The 16,641-nt window shown below is 45.0% G+C and overlaps 1 protein-coding gene across 8 annotated transcripts in view; it reads right to left on the bottom strand.

Moving 5' to 3' along the window:
* The window catches only part of KLHL7 (kelch like family member 7), a 30,456-nt gene extending 14,078 nt beyond the window's left edge, over positions 1 to 16,378 (bottom strand). Inside the window, exons 1-7 of one of the 8 annotated variants that reach the window (XR_008310071.1) lie at positions 10,665 to 11,285; positions 8,421 to 8,523; positions 7,388 to 7,481; positions 6,783 to 6,907; positions 6,076 to 6,251; positions 4,041 to 4,215; positions 1,391 to 1,533 (exon numbers count right to left, since the gene is read on the bottom strand). Coding sequence is in view for 7 of the 8 variants with exons in the window: in XM_053263232.1 (XP_053119207.1) it covers positions 1,391 to 1,533; positions 4,041 to 4,215; positions 6,076 to 6,251; positions 6,783 to 6,907; positions 7,388 to 7,481; positions 8,421 to 8,523; positions 10,665 to 10,829 (981 nt within the window). In the remaining variant the exon portion in view is untranslated. Of the gene's footprint in view, positions 1 to 1,390; positions 1,534 to 4,040; positions 4,216 to 6,075; positions 6,252 to 6,782; positions 6,908 to 7,387; positions 7,482 to 8,420; positions 8,524 to 10,558; positions 11,296 to 12,189; positions 12,308 to 14,132; positions 14,152 to 16,359 lie in introns of those variants that run through there. The other 7 variants (XM_053263237.1, XM_053263234.1, XM_053263236.1 and 4 more) reach the window with 7 other exon arrangements.
* Positions 16,379 to 16,641: the final 263 nt, after the last annotated feature.

Consider the following 16,641-nt stretch of genomic DNA (forward strand, 5'->3'; position numbering starts at 1 on the left):
AAAAAATCTTCATGTGTCTTTCAAGAGCACGTATGTGGGAACTATATATAAACTCTATAGGAACAATACAGATATACATACACAAAAGAGGTTATGGAACAACCATGAAATCATCTTCTGTCATCCTCCAGCCTTTTCACTTATTTGAATGTATAAATAACCCATACTGTCTCAGCAGTGCCAGGTAGGCACAGCAATTTAAAAAAAAAACAAGAAGGGCCAAAGAATAAAAATAATCATGATACATGTAGTGGTGCTATATACTAGAAGTGTGCACAAACTGTTTTTTGCTATTCAACCTCAAATTGAATCATACAAATTCAAGTTGATTCATCAATTTGCAAAAAAAATCCATGATTCGCCTATAGGGAACTATGGGAACTCAAATAACTCACTCACTCAATTCCTCCCAAATGAGGCAGACGGGCCAATTTCAGGCTTCTGCACAGGCCCGTCTGCCTCATTTGGAAGGCGGAGCCGAGAAAGGGACTCGCTGCCTTTTCTCCCACTCTATCCCTCCCTCCTGCACTGAGTCAGTGGCAGTGAGTGCTTGGGTTGAGCCAGACAGGGCAAAAAACTGAAGGATGAGAGGATTGCCCCTCCCTCCTGGTGAGAGTAAAGCTCTCTGATTGGCCTTTTCTGGAGCAGGAGGTCGAGGCAACCCATGATCCTCCAGGTACAACCCTCTTCTGAGGGAGAAGGGAGAGCTCTCGTTGCCGTCCTGCTCCGCCACTGCTCAGCAGCCACTTTAAATACAAAACAAAAACATGCCTTGCCCTAGGTGGCCATGCCCCTGGCCCCCATTGGCCTCCCATCCTGATTTCAGCCAACACAATGTTGGCAACTCTAATCTGAGATCCAGACAAACCAGATAGTTAATATAGCAGAAAACCACAAAATCCAACCTTCCTTGATTCCTTCCTTTCTCCTCTCCTGATGTATCCTCTTCAAGTGCACACTAAGGGCTCTCTCTGCCTCCCAGGCCCTTTGAAAACATTTTGAAATTCCCTCCTTTTTTGTTCGCCCTCCCTCCCCCAAGCCAATGGTGGCACAGTTGCCCATGACAACACTTGATTAGAATGACAAGTAGCCAACCAAGAAGCAAGGAGATCTCAAGCCAATCAGAAGCCAGTGCCAGAAAACCAATCAGCAAGGGGGGAAAGCCCACCAAAATAGCTGTTCGAATCACATGAATTGATACATGTCAAATTGGAACTAACTCAATTCTAATGCGAATCAGCTCCTTTATTTTAAGGGTGATTCAATTCACGTTAGAATCACAGAAATTGCCCCAATTTGGCACAAATCGATTCGCACATCCTTACTACAAACCTTAGCAGGACAAAAAAAAAAAAAAAAAAAGACTTCAATTCTGAAAGATCAAAATTACCTTTGGATTGAAATATCGACATGACTGTGGCTGTGATCCTCCAAACAAGGCAATGCGGTAATCATGCTTTTTTCTTCGTGGGCGAGTGCCATCAACCAGTTCTTCTCTATCCTCTGGAGAAAGCAGATGGTATCTCATTCCACCTAAATTAAAAAAAATACACAACACAGATGATTCCATGCAGTTGAAAGTGAAATCTGTTTCTAGTATGATAAACAACAGTTCCAGAAGGAAAAACTAAAGAGTAAAAACCTTTTTTCTCTAAACAAACAAATTAAACATATATACAGCTTTTGTCACATACAGAAAGCTACCAGAATAATTTGACACAATTTCCTTATTTTAAAAAATACTTTCTACTGCAGGATCTGTTCATGCAAATCAGTAATCAAGTACAGTTATGCAAACTGGTTGCATTGGAATAAGATTTTCAGATTATCAGCAAAATGCATGTCAATCATGCTGGGAAGAGAATGCAACATCAAACATGCTTTAGTGAGAGTTCAATATAGGCACACCATAGAGGAGGGAACCTAAGATGGCTTGATAAGAAATTAGCTCAAAATAAGATTAATAGCTTTAAAACTTCAAGTGTTACAATAAATCCAAGTTTCTTCATAAAGTGTATTTAATATTTTGTTTTAATTTGTCACTAGCATCCATTGAAAGAAGATAATGTAGTAGAGCATTCTCCACATAGAAACCTTTTTCTCATCAAACAGGAAAACTCCCCAAAGTTTTTATCCATTATATTTTAATTAGTATACACTCTAGATTTAGCCTCAATCTGCATTCAAGTCAAAGATGCTGGTGCGTAGGCTTACTGTTCTTAAATAGCTGTGAGAAATGTCATTACTAAGGCTATTTTGGCAAGGATATTTTTGCCAATTCTATTCCAAACCAGAGAAATATTAAACATGAGCTAGTTTTAAAAAGGTATAACCTTTCCAGTGGTACAAACCATAAATGCATGTAATTGAAATAATCTTCTATTCTTTCCCTCTTTATCTCTGCCTCAGTTGTCTTCCTTGAATCTATTTGTAGAATGTAAGTTCTTGGGGCAGGCATCTGTCTCTCATCCTCTGTAAAGCACTTTATAAATTAATAAAAAGGAGCTCAAACTGCTCCTTAGTGAAGTAAGATGGTAGCCTTTGCACAAACCATTCCTGCTATATTGTAATGTGCTTGTGTCTGTGCAACCTTGTCACAAATAGCACATGTGTGACTAGGGCCGGCTGTTCCCCACCTGCTATCTCTCCCACGGACTGGTGATATAAGGAAGAAAGTTCCCTGCAGCAGAAGCATGATCCTTTCAGTGTGTGCAAATTAATTTGAGTAAGGAAGAGAGCATGTTTACTCCTTTATTGGCAACCCCTGTCCAAAATAGGATCAGGATTGCTGCTTTACTCTCCCCTACATGTCACAGGGATGGGAGAAGAAAAAAAGTGTGGTGATCGTTTCGTTTGCTCAGGGTTGCAAGCTCCAGGGAAGCAGCACTATTCGTCTCTTTTCAGTAACTCACTGAAAGAATCATTACCATTCTCCCTTGCAGTGGATGGAGCAATGAAGAAGTCCTAGAGCTCTCACTTCATCTTGTTCCAGCCAGCAAATAAAAGAGGAGTGGTGGCACTAAAGTGCACAAGTAGGCAAACGAACCAGAACTTGGACCTGGATTCTCTGGGCAGGAAATTCCATAATCAGGGCACCACAAGTTCTCCTTCTCCCAGCCTTTGTAGATTAGGAAACTGGAGAAGGGCTATAGCAGATTATTTTACTTCATGGATAAGTTCTTGTGGGAAAAGGCAATTCTTCAAATTCCCTGGTCCCAGACCATTTGAGGCTGTGGTGGCAGGGGGTGGGTGGGGTGGATGGGTGGGTGCTTGAAATGTAGCTCAGAAAAACTGAATGCTAGCAGAGATATTAAAATACTTGAGGGGAAATGTTCATCAAAATGAGTCCCAGTTCAGAACCTGGCTATCATGTTCAAGGGCAGCTTCTTATACAATGCAATAGTCCAATATGGATGTTCAAGTTTCAGCAATGAAACTTCAGATTATCTCAGTGATGAAGAGATCATCTACAGTATTTTCAGAAGATGCAGCTGACATGCCCTTGGGCATCCAGAAGTAAAACTTAGTTGGGTGCAAGTCCAAATGAACACAGTAGGGTTCACCACTGAGTAAACATAAAGAGGATCAGGCTGTTATTTGCTCTGCAGGTGGAAAGGAGTAATCCACACACCCCTGCCATTATTGCTTTGAGCATTCCCTTCCATAAATAAGAAACTCCTTTAGTTTGGCAGCTGTATTCCAAGCTTTTGATACTGAAAATAAGTTTCCAAAATAAGTTTTGGAAGCTGGGGTGGGGGAACCTCTGAGCTAAGGAGCCCAAAGAGGTGGACTGTACTTGGGTCTCACATTTTGATTGTAATTTATTAGCTAAGTTTGGGTGCAGGCTTCTAGCTTTGGAAATACACCTTTGACAGCAAGGGCTATCAGCTTCAGTTCCACTTCCCACCACAAAGAGAACAGCATTAATACTGATTTTCTTCTATATTTAAATGTTGAAATACTTCAAAGTGGAATAAGCAGTGATTTTCCCTTAAGAATTGATATAGGATGTTGAAATCACACTTAGAAGGTAAACTTACTGATAACCATTTTGAGACACTCAGGGTTGTCCTGGATTAGTGGCTCAGCTTGCACTGTTTTACTGAGAAAATTCTTTGAAATTAAAGGAAACCTGACTTTAGCAAGAATGTCAACCATATATGGCTGACGGTTTGGCTCATCATACTTCAGCCACCTGACTGCAGCATCATAAACCTGGGAATAAGAAAGAAAAATATTCTGAAAAGATAATGCACACAGCAATCATTGTCAGAAATGGGAAACCAATTCTTCTGTAATTGAGAGTCTAATTCTCCTATTTAGAAGTCTTGCCTCTTTGTCATCACTTGTCAGTCTCATCTTGTCAGATGGTAGGGATATGCCCAAACCATGGTTCAAAGTGCGGTTTGAACACATTTTAGGAGTGGCACAGGGAAGCTTTAAGAAAGAAGAGAAGCAGGTCCTTACCTGCTCCCGGCTCCCCCATGCAGCTTCCTGCTGGGGCAGTGCTCGGCCCAAGTACCCCCACTCAGTGCCAGAACATACATGGCATCCAAACATGTGCAAGCACCATTTGCATGGTCAGCAACACCATGATATGACCAAACAGATGGCTCCTGTGCAGACACCATGTGCATGCTGGCACCATGTGGTGGAACTTGGGCAGAGTACCCACCCCAGCAGCAAGCTGCATGGGGCAGTGGAGAGTAGGAATGTGCATGAATGTGTTTGGAGGCCCTTTTACAGGCCTCCGAACAGGTTCAAACACGGGGCTGGTTTGAAGTTCAACAGCGGGGGCGGTGAGATGGCTTTAAGGGTGGGGGTGGGTGCACTCACCCCCTGCCATGTTTCCCCCGCTGGCGCATGAGTATATAAGAGCCCGTTGGGGTAGCAGCGTACCTCCCTGTCGCCCCGTGCCACCGTTTACTGCATGTCACCGGAAGTAGCAACAGCAACTGTGCATGCGATGCGTGCAGCCACCATTGCTACTTCCGATGACATTTGTTAAATGGCGGCACGGGGCAGCAGGGAGGTACGCTGCCGCCCCGACGGGCTCTTACATACTTGTGTGGCGGCAGGGAGTAAGTGCACCCTCCCCCACCCTTAAACCTACCCCCCTTTAACCGACCCTTGCCGGTTCTGTGCACATCCTGAGAGGAGATAAGGACCTGCTCTCCTCTTTCTTAAAGCTCCCTCACGCTGATCTCAAAATGTGTTTGAACTGTGCTCTGAACTGTGGCTTGGGCACATCCCTATCAGATGGGTAGTCTCTCCTTCAGGATTGGCTAGCAAGGTATTCCAGTTGGCATGTTTTTGTATTATGAGAAATAGTCTCTCTTAACTTCTGAAATTAAGAACCTCAGAGCTGTAACCCAATAATCACAGTTCAGCTGTTGCTATCTTTAAACAGCCAAACTTACATTATGACAGTTACTATTCCATAGTAAACATGGTTACATAAACTGCCTTGAAAATGAAAAGTTTTACTTTATCTTTTTTCAAATACTTGAAAAAATGTTTCATATGCACTGCACTGAGAAGCACCAGAGTACTTCTGATCCTTTACATAAAGTCTAAACCTTTCTGAAACAATTGGTTTGATATGGCAATAGATCCCAGATATAACTAAGCTAGGCAAAACCCGTATCTTAATGCCCTCTGGACCCTTGTAGCAGCCTTCTCAATACACACTTGAAAAGACCAACTGCTTCTCCAGATGTTACACCATCATTCCTAAGAATAATTACTCCAATATCATACAATAGTTTCCAATATTCTCAACCAAGATACAAAGTTTCATGTTGTAACCAAATGCACTGGGCTATTCTAGTTTTTCCTTCTGACTAGCTCTCCATGGAATTTTAGCTGCTCCAGATGATTCTTTGACTTCAATGTGAAAGGATAAGCCTCAGAAGACCCAAAGCATAGTTGAAAGGTCCCCTTATAGGCACCAAAGTTCTGCATCCAGGTCTTCATATCCCATCTTCCATAGGAAATGTTTTCATATTATATCTCATTTCAACTGTTGGGTTTATGAAACAAGATAACTGCAAAATACAGCAACTGGACCCTCACCTGATCTTCTGCTCTTACAGTCAGAGTGTCTTGGTTCAGGAGATGTGTCACACGTTTAACATCTAGCTGCAGAAACTCATCTGTCTTGTAAACCTCTGTGAAATGCTGATGAATAAAGTCATCTGCAGTAGCCTTTAGTTCTGGGCAGTCAAGACATTCTGCTAACACACTTATACCTAATGTGAGAAGTAAAAAATAAGTTGGGAAAGGAATGTTTAAAATGCATGAAACGACGTTTTTATTTAGTTATGTAATACTGGCAAAATAAGACACCAAGACATTGCTTTCTTGAGAAGTGCCATATAATCTACAGAATCATTGTGAGGGGATAGCCAAAAGGGAAGGTGATAATATGATCTCCAGAATATTCTAGCCAATATCCATCCCTAAAGAATCAGAAGAAATGTATTCAATTTCTCTCTCTCCTCTTCTGCACATGTGGTACAGCCCTGCTTATTTGAAAGCTATAGCTCACTTAACAGACAAGCCATATATTACTACAGCAGTATTTTGAAATAGCATTAAGCTAGTATGTTCCCCATTAATAGTTTTTCCTAAAGAATTAGACCCAATGCTCACAACTAGGAATGGTGTCCTAAAAATGCAACGACTAGCAGCCAGAGCTGTTCGTTATGATCTATGGTACTCTTGAAAAAATGCCAAGAGCTCCGTAAAACAATACATCTATTAAGACTGAGCCACCTTACCAAGACAATTTGAAGCATCAACTTGCTCTTTTAAGAAGTCCACGCACATCTTTTTCACAGGTTCAATTTGATATTGATTCGCTGCATCTAGCAATGACTGAACGTTGTTGCTGTTCACAGAAATTCTGAAAAATGAATGGGATATTACTATAACTGAGGCACTTCAACAACAACTAGATAAATGATTTGTATCCCTATTGAATTCTATCCTCAGCATTACAGACAGGTTAATATTGTGTTAATTCATTCACTCCATAAATCCCAACTGCACCAGCCAAGAAATGTACAGAAAAAAGGAAACGGTATTTTTCAAAACTATGTTTACCATTGTCCACCAATCTAATATGAAGAATTGTTGCACCAGCAAATAAATGTTTAGGATATAAGGTACTTAACACATATCAATGACATCAACATAATATGTTGCAGGTAAATACACTTATGCAAACATCTGGTAGTGGAATATCAGGTTTTAAGAAATATGGTGAACAATGAACTAACAGCATCACCTCACAACATGTTTTCTTGTTCATTTTGTGCTTTGCTAGGCTTTACATGACACTATTCAAATGGTAGATATTGAGAAGACTTACAAAAAGATTTACCTTGCTGTATAAGCAAACTCCACAAGCAGCTCAATAATATCTGGTTCTGCATCTTTTAACTCCACTTCAAATGACTTTGATTCAATCATATTTGCTGCAATCAGATAAACAAAAGTCATCTAGCTCCAATAAAGGTGGGTTTTTTTTTTTCAAATTATTTTTCAGATAGCAATACTGCTCATCTCACCGGGGTGGTTAAGTTCCTATCATATGCACTGAGAATATTTTTTTTCTAATTATACTAGCCTTACCTAAAACATTACATCAAGAACACTGGTGAAGAAGGGTGATCATTCTTTAAATTATCCAGAACATTTGTTCTCATAAAGTACACTTTCACAATACAAAGCAGTTGTGTTGCATTAGAATAAATGTACTTATGTTTTATCTCAGAGTATTTTGAGATGTCCCTATTAAAGATGAGACAGCAAGTTATCTATTCACAACACAAACAGATTGTGCTCTAGCAGGTACCACAATAGGTTCAGCTTGGCAAAGACGACAAAGCTATACAGTTCCGCCTCTCTGATAGAAACCTCTAATCAAAACTGTAATTAGAAAGGTGAAACCAGTCCAGAGTTCTATGTACAAGCATGAAATATACTTGCACCAAAAGTGATATAAAGAAGATACACTCCTTTGCTTTGGAGCTCTTAAAAAACCACAAACACACGGCAGGAAAATGCCACACAAACTGGAGCAGGTGGATTTTTGCCAAGGCTGATTTAACATAAACTGCATCTTAGAAAGGCTCCCAATAAGTTGTATAAAGGTTAATGCAATGGCCCATCTTAGCAGATTTCCCGTCAAATGGTGCTACTGAATTACATTTAGGCTGACTGATGGTATAGCAAACAGATGAAAGACAAGGAAGAAAAATTAGTATGTGGAATCAGGAACAAGAGCTATTATGTGTGTGTATCTCTCTCTCTCTCTCCCTTCCTCCCAACTCTTTTCTCTTTTGCAGGTCAGGTCAGTACGCAGTGGTGAAATTTTAGGAAAACTAAACAAAATTGAATGAAAGAAGACTTACTGGTAAACATCAAATTAAAGAAGTGACTGGCTGAAGCAAGTACAACACGATGAGCTGGGATCTTCCTTTCCTGGACCATGAGAATGACATCACAAAGTGTTTTCTAACAAGAACAGAAAAAAAAAAAATACAATGCAAATAAGAATATTTCAAATGTTCAAATAAGAAACTCCTCGTTTTCTTACATTTGGCAAAATTAAGCTTAAAAATCCAAATTTCACATTGGTCCAGAACCAGGGATGTGCACGGAACCAGCGGGGGCCAGTTCGACGACGGGGGTGTGTCTAACTTTAAGAGTGGTGGAGGGTACACTTCCTCCACTTCGCTGCATTTTCCCCTCTAGTGCATGGTTTTCCAAAAGTCTTTTTGGGTGGCAGCATACCTCCCTGCCGCCCTGTTCGCCCCATTGTCTACACGTCGAGGCATGCTCACTACTTCCGGTCACATCCAGACAATGGGGCGGCAGGGAGGTATGGGGCTGCCCCGAAAGGACTTTTGGAAAACTGAGCACTGGCGGGGGAAACACGGCGGAAGGTGGGGGAGTGCACCCTCCCCCCCATCCTTAAAGTTGAGACACCCTCTGCCATCAAACTGGCAGAACTGCCATTCCATAGAACCGGTTCGGAGGCCCATAAAGGGCCTCCGAACTAGTTCCATGCACATCCCTATCCAGAACGCTGCTGCAAGGATGCTCGTGGGTGCAAGTCGCTACATGAGTGTCACTCATCCTGTGGCGCCTTCATTGGTTACCAGTCTGCTTCTGGACTAGATTCAAAGTGCTGGTATTGACCTTTAAAGCTCTACATGGCTTGGGGCCAGGGTACCTGTGGGACTGCATTTGCCAATATGAACTTGCCAGGTTCCATTCAGCATCTCAGGCCCTGCTCATGGCCCCGCCACTAACAAAGAACCAGTCGGCAGGGACTAGAGACAGGGCCTTTTCGGTTGTGGCCCCTCAGGTATGCAACGCCCTCCCTAAAGAGCTTCACCATGCTACCTCCCTCAGAATTAAAAAAAAAAACCACAACCATTTAAACACATATTTTTAAAGAGGCTTTTAAAATGTTTTATCTGGTAGATTTTTAGTTCTCAGTTTTTAGCTTCTTATTAATAACTTTTAATTTAAAACTTTTAAAATTTGTAACTTTAAATGTGGTTCTAGTCTGGTCTTTTAACGTGTTTAATTTTATTAATCTTTTACTTTGTATTTATTTTATTAATGTTGTGAGCCACCCCAAGCTGTAGTATATACTGGACGAGTTGGGTATAAAATATTTAATAAAGCTAGAGGTCCCTTAAAAGAGACTGTTTATCCTTTTAACATACTAACCACCTACTCTGCCATCTACATAGCCAGGGTGGCTGAAAAGTAATAGAAATGTGGGTTCTTCTTGCCTTTCCCAACATTGCCTTGGAATGAAATTAGAAGATTCATGGGACATGAACACCAAATACAATAGAGTGGTCTTTGGTATAGGGCAGTACATTTGCAATTACTCAGGCATATCACAGTTTGTAGTGCAGGGGCGTAACAAGGCTGGAGTGGGCCCAGAGACAAAATTTTTAAACGGGCCCCTCGCTGATACACACTTCACATGTGGCTTCCCTCTGGGGGGCCCCTTGAGACGTGGGGGGCCCCAGGCAGCCGCCTCCCCTTGCCTAATAGTAGTTACGCCCCTGGTGTAGTGTATGTACACTCTATCTACTTAATGTAGTGGATAGGAAGCTAAACTAGAAATAAGCATATCCCTAGTTTAAATCTCTCTTTATTATTATTATTACATTTATATCCTGCTCTTCCTCCTCTTTCACAACAACCCTGTGAAGTAGGTTAGACTGAGAGAGAATCACCCAGCTAGTTTCATGGCTGAATGGAGATTTGAACTCGGGTCTCCCCCAGTCCTAATTCAGCACTCTAACCACTACACCACGCTGGCTTCCCCAATACAGTGTATTTACTAAGCAAAGCACAATGATTCAGCAAACCACCACCCCTAAATGTGCAGTGTGGGAATATAACAACAGTGGTCTATCTTACAGGATTGTTGCACGAAGACAACGAACGGAAAGCACTTTCAACACTCTTTGCACGCTAATTATCACTCCTCCTACTCCGGGTTCAATGCCTCTTGACACACCTGAACAGCGAGAGAGGGCTGTTCCGACAAGACACGACAGGTAAGAGGCCTAACCAGAGGTTTTCTCCCGCGATCCTCTACTCCCCTGCAGCTCTCCTTCGCCCACCTTACAGGGTTGTTGTAGGATGGCAACAAAACCTCGCCGTCTTACTTGCTTCCTCATGGTATTCATGACTCCCATAAAGCTGGCCAGTAACTTGGCTTCTTCTCGAGCGGCGAGTTTCTTCTCCGTTTTCTTCTTGTTGCTTTTTTCCGACGCCGAGGCCGCCATGCTCCCCGCTTCCTTACCCTCCTTCTCTCTTCTTCTTCTCACCGCCAAGGAGACAAGGGCTTCCCGAACCAATGCGGGGTCATGCACAGCACGGAGGGGAAAGCGGCGCCCAGCAACAGCCCCAGCCTCGCTCTGAGGAGGCGCCCGAGCCCGGCGGGGCGCCTAGCAGTTACAGCAAGGACGCGCGAGCCCCTCCAGTGGCTCCCGTCACCAATCAGAGCGCCACTCTCCGCCGCGCGCGCCTGGAGACAGCTCGCGACATCGGCCCCCCTCCCAACTCAACGCCGGCCAGGATTCTGAGCTCCTGGGGGTGGGAGCCCGGCAGGGAAGTAAACAAAGAACGAGCCGGCGCGCAGTGATGTCACGTAGCCGCGCACGATGTGCCTGAGACAAAGACAGCGACGAGGGCGGCTTCGGGCAGGTGCGAAGTGCGCATGTGCGGAGCTCAGTAGTTGTTTGGCTGTTTGGTAGTAAACGAGGGTGCTAACAGAAGGGAGGCAAAGACGGTGAACAAATTGCAATCTCTGTTTCAGAAATCTAGCATTTGGGGCACACAACTTGCCCGCACAGAAATGCACTTTGTCTCTTCTGTGCCCCCCCCTTTTTCCTGTGTAATAACATACATGAGTTCGCATTCATTTCCTTTTTAACAAGTATGTTCTTTCAGCCAGATCTTCAACTATGTTTACTCGACAGTAGATTTCCCTCCCCCCCCCGCTTTGTAAGGAACAGTGCATAGGATTGCAGCTGTGCAGCCTGACTGACTATATCTGCCAATGAGTTCGATGTACTAAGCGTGCTTAAATGTGATAGCCATAGGCTACTACCTCTCTCGCTGAAGCAGAGCAGAAAGTATTTTTTTTCTCCAAAGTATTTCCCCCCCGTTTTCTAAGTTGACGAAACTAATAAAATACTACAAGGAACAAGGCGTGGCTCAGAACCTGAACTAGATCTAGTCTAGATGTGACTAAGGCTGTGATTTACAAACTTAATGACCCTGTACTGAATTATGGCATAATAGGCCCTGCAGTCTTTGTATAAAACATGTATAAGCCACATCTTTGTCTAAAGTGTCAGTTCAGTGAAGCTGAGTAGTTTAAACAGCATATAGTGCTGTTGTACTGTGATTTTTGTGAAAACTTCAGATAATCAATTATGGCTTTGGGTGAATAACTGGTTTGATAACTTCCCCCTTGGGCGCAATTTAGATCTTTTCTCTTTAGCTATTGAACAGACACAAGCCAAAGAGCCTTCCCCCACTGTCAAGAAGGGCGGACTCTTTGCCCTGAGTGAGCAGAGTGCTAAAGTATTCTTCAGTTGTTCTTGGGAGAGAAAGAAAGGCTGTTTTAATAACAGGTACCAGTTTGGTAGATCCAGTATCTCAGTTAAATGCTGCTGGTGGTTTTTCTTTATCTGGTACTCCTTTTCAGAACTAGAGGTTGTTGGTGTTAGATATCCTTGGTCGAGAGTCTGTGATTGTGGGAAAACAGAGTCAGAGAGACAGTGACATTGGAAGAGGTGTGCACATATCTGTGTGTGACAATAATTCTGAGCACTCAAGTCGTACGTACACAGTTGATTTTATATAATCTCTATGTCCCTTAACCTTTCCCTAATTATCTCAAATGTTTCCTTCTGCTGCCATCGAAAAAACTGGGCTCCAGTCCATGGAAGTTTCTGCTGCAATTGTCTTTAAAGTGCCATGGGACTTCCTGGTTCCTTTTGCTTAATTTTTCAGGGAAGGATTCTAACCAGAATGAAAACAACTGTGAAAAAGAGAAGTGTGAGCACCACTGTGATGCTCAAAAGAGTTAGCAGGACATGATGGGAAAGGGGGCAGGCTCATATAGATTTCAGACCTGTGTCAACTGGAGCCATGGATAACGAAGTCCTGAAACTGATGTGCTCCAGAAAATCCACAACTTCTCAAATTAAAGCTGCCTGGCATGGGAGGCTTCATTTTGATGGGGAAAGAGATGCAGTTTGGGCGTGTCTTTGGAAGAATGGCGAATGGTGCTCCCCCGGCTGTGGCGTGGAGCCCCTCAGAGTGCTGCTCTTGGAGCCCTCAAACAACACTGGATGACTACTAATTGGAGATTTGGGAAGGTCCCAGGCAACATTTCTTGGCCTTTTGGCTAAGATCAAGTGTAGGAAGCCAGAGAGACTGGGAACCAGGCATGCCCATGCTGTTCCTGGTACTCCGCCGCCCCAACCCCATACCCACAAGTGTGGGAGAGGGAGAAGGAACAACTGCGCTGCTATGACCCCCAAGTGGCACCATACATTCAGAAGCTCTACAGCTCCAACAGAGCTAAAGCTGTAAGAGAAATCCTTGAAGGTCTCTTCCCTTCCTGCACAATTCACTGAGATGTTCCACATCCTGACCACATGCTCCAGTTGCCCCACCTTGAGACTCACACCTGCCTCACTGAAAACTTCACCCCACAAGAGGCTGATGCCAACCTGTGAAGAGCCAAGAACACTGCCCCTGGAAAGCATGACAACGGCTATAGCCTGCTGAAGCAATGTGACCCAGGCTGCCTGGTGCTGGCTGCCATCTTCAGTGGTTGGGAGCATTTCCAATATGCCTGCTGCCTGGAAGAAGGTCATGACTGTCCTGGCCTTCCAGAAGGGCGATCCTGCTGACCCCAGCAGCTGGTGCCCATCTTCTTGTCTAGCAATGTCTACAAAATATATGCCAGCTGCATCACCGCCCACATAAGCAACTGGGCCCTGATGGGCAACGCCATCAGCTCACAGCAGAGGAGCTTCATGAGCTGTGAAGGCTGCTACAAGCACAACGTGCTGCTGCAAACTGTGCTGGACACCTTCACTCCAGGTAGCAGTGCACTGTGGCCAGACTGGATCTCATCAACACCTTCACATCTATCCAGCGCCATCACATCTTTGACACTCTGACAGAGTTCAGTATACTAGGGGAGTTCTTGGGCCTGATCTGGGAGCAGCACCACCGTGTGAACAACTGAAGGGGAAACTCCAGACGTCAACATGCTTTCAGGAGTCAAGCAAGGCTGCCTACTCAGTCCCATCATCTTCAGCCTAGCCATGGAGCCTCTCCTCTACCACATCACCAACAGGTGAGGGGGCTTCTGTCTGTATAACAGGAAAGTCATCATATTGGTCTATACTAGCCGAACCCGCATAGAACATCTGTGCGTTCTTTGGGGCCGGTGGTTACCTCTACCCCCAGCTTCTGCCCCAGTGTCTGTTTCCGGGCCCAGCCACCTCTCCTCCCCACTGCCACTTCTGCCCCCCCTTTCTTTCCCCCCTCCTGGGCCTTGCCTCCATGACCGGGCCGGGCCCACCACCTCTGGCCTCCATGACCGGGCCGCCACCATGGCAACCAATCCTCCTGGGTGCGCCTCGGCCAATCAGGTGCGTCTGCTGCCCAGCCAATCAGCTGGGCTCTGGGATGCACATTTCAAGGCACACCCAGGAGAATTAATATAATAGATAGATGACCTGGTGCTTGTCACAGAGACTTCCGGTCAAATCCGGGCAACGGGGCGGCAGGGAGGTACGCTGCCACCCCGAAGGGCTTGGAAGTAAACTGATGCCAGCGGGGGGGAGCAACGGGAGGGGTAAGTGCACCCTCCCCTACTCTTAAAGCAGCACCACCACCACCTTCAAGCCTCCCCGCTGCAGTTCCATACAAATAACTACCTTCCACCTGCTGACTGCCCCAACGACACCATCAAGTTGGTGGCCCACAATGCCCTCGACACTGCAGTGCAGAAGAGGCTAGCCAGAAATACTTCTGGGGAAGACCTAGCCACATATTTGAGCGGATCCCTAGAGGGAGAGTTTGGCTGCTGCGGAGGAGAGTTTGCCAGGCTCTGGACCCACACACCAGGAATGCCACCAGAAGGCTGCACAAACCCGTTTGCTGCCAGTGAGCCTGGGATCAGGGAGTGAGGGAGCTGACTGGCGCTTATCTGTGGAAACCCCCCCGAACTGAAGATGTTTGCTGCTTGGGAAAGGAGGTACTTGGACAGCACTTTCAGATCAACAATATGTGAAAAATACTGCAACGACCTGAAGTGGAGACCAGATCAGGGGAAAGTGTTTGAGATCATCTTGCAATGGGACGCGGGCAACCATTTCATGTCCTGGGGTGACGCCATGTGCTTCTCTCACTGATGCTTCATGCATTGTGCCTATCTCGACATGGACCCCCTGAATGGAGCAGTCAAGTTTGGCAACAGGACAAGTGCTGCTGCGAACACCCGCTGTGCTGTGCAGCTGTCTGTTAACCCAATGGCCTGGAAGCACTGGCACAATAATGTGATGCACTGCCTGGCCAAGGCCATCCAAAGGCACGCTCTCCATTAACCGAGCCATGTCCAGGACGGGAAGCCAGCTGAGGCCTGACACTGATCTGCAACAAGGAGCAGAAGATCATCAGGGTTGATGACACCATCCTGTCTGAAAACCGGAAAGCAGCCATGGGAAGAGGCCAGGGAGAAGGAGCACCAGAAGGACACCCCACTGGCACAGGCTCTCAGGGAGCAGGCCTATGACGTCTCACTCCACGCTTTACTGGTGGAGACCCTGGGTGTCTGGGAACCCGGCAATAAGCCAATACTGAGAGCCTGTGGTGTGGAGAAACTGAGAGCTTGTTCATGAGCTACAAAACGTGGAGAGCTTGTAGTATAAGTGATACTGAGAGCTTCTGCATGAGCTGTGCCAAGCTCATGCACAAGCTGATGGGGTGTGACACCATCTGGTGGTTCCGAGACATCTACATCAAATACATCTCAGGACACTGCCAGTCCCAGGAGCTGACTTGCCCCTCTAACCTTTGAGGGGAGGAGCCAAACCGGCCTACTCCCCTAATCCCAGAGGGGAGGGGGCCACTGAGCACACAGAGAAATGGCTCGTCCACGTACTGTATGCTCAGAGGAGGGGAGCCACCCAAGGCTTGCAGGGGGCAAGCCACCACCCACTCCATCCTATCGCAGTGGGAGAGGAGCTTCATTGAAGCTGTGGACAAATCCAGTGAGGTTTTCTCTTTCATGAGGACAACCGGCCTATTCCGCAAGCCCCTGAGGGGAGGAACCACTGAGCATACAGAGAAATGGTCACCCTACTTCTGGATATTTCTGCTGCCACCACTCAGATCAGTTTTGGAAGGATCTGGGACCAAAAATCACTTTCTCCCCCAGTTTCTTGTGTGGTGGTGCAGGGTATATCTCTTGGTGATGTGAAATTAACATTCTTATTCCTTGATAATACTAAAATAACAAGTTTTATCACCAGTTAAGTGTGATGGTTACAAGGTTTCAGTGTAAAGAAGTGTAATGGTTTCAGGGAGTTGTTAACTCTTAATTTACAGCTTACAGATGTGTTGCTATTTATCAGTTTATCAGTTGTAGTTCTTTCCTTATTTTTGTTCTCCACCTTGGGGTTGGGGTGCCGTGCTTGGATATTTTGTTTGTGACCTGCCTCCTTTCTGAGGCCTCTTATTTCTTTACACAGGCAATGTATATAGCAGCTTTACCCCCACTACCTCTACTTAAGCCCTGCTTCTTTCTTCATAGGAGAAGCCTTTCAGGAACAATACCCCTTTTCCTTCAGCTCATCCTCTCTCGTCTCCCCTCTTAACCATCTGAATCTGATCAACTGTCCTCCAACTGAATCTCTAACTGCTTTCTCTCTCCTCTGCGACTATCTTCCCTCTCCTACATTCCAAGCAGGGTTTCCTCTGTCTTTCCTGCAGGGTCCTCCTGCTGCTGCTGTCAGTCAACTTCCTGCACATTTCAATAAACATAACTTCTAAACACATATTTAC

Source organism: Hemicordylus capensis, chromosome 6 (genome assembly GCF_027244095.1).
Source record: "Hemicordylus capensis ecotype Gifberg chromosome 6, rHemCap1.1.pri, whole genome shotgun sequence".
Lineage (NCBI taxonomy): Eukaryota > Metazoa > Chordata > Lepidosauria > Squamata > Cordylidae > Hemicordylus > Hemicordylus capensis.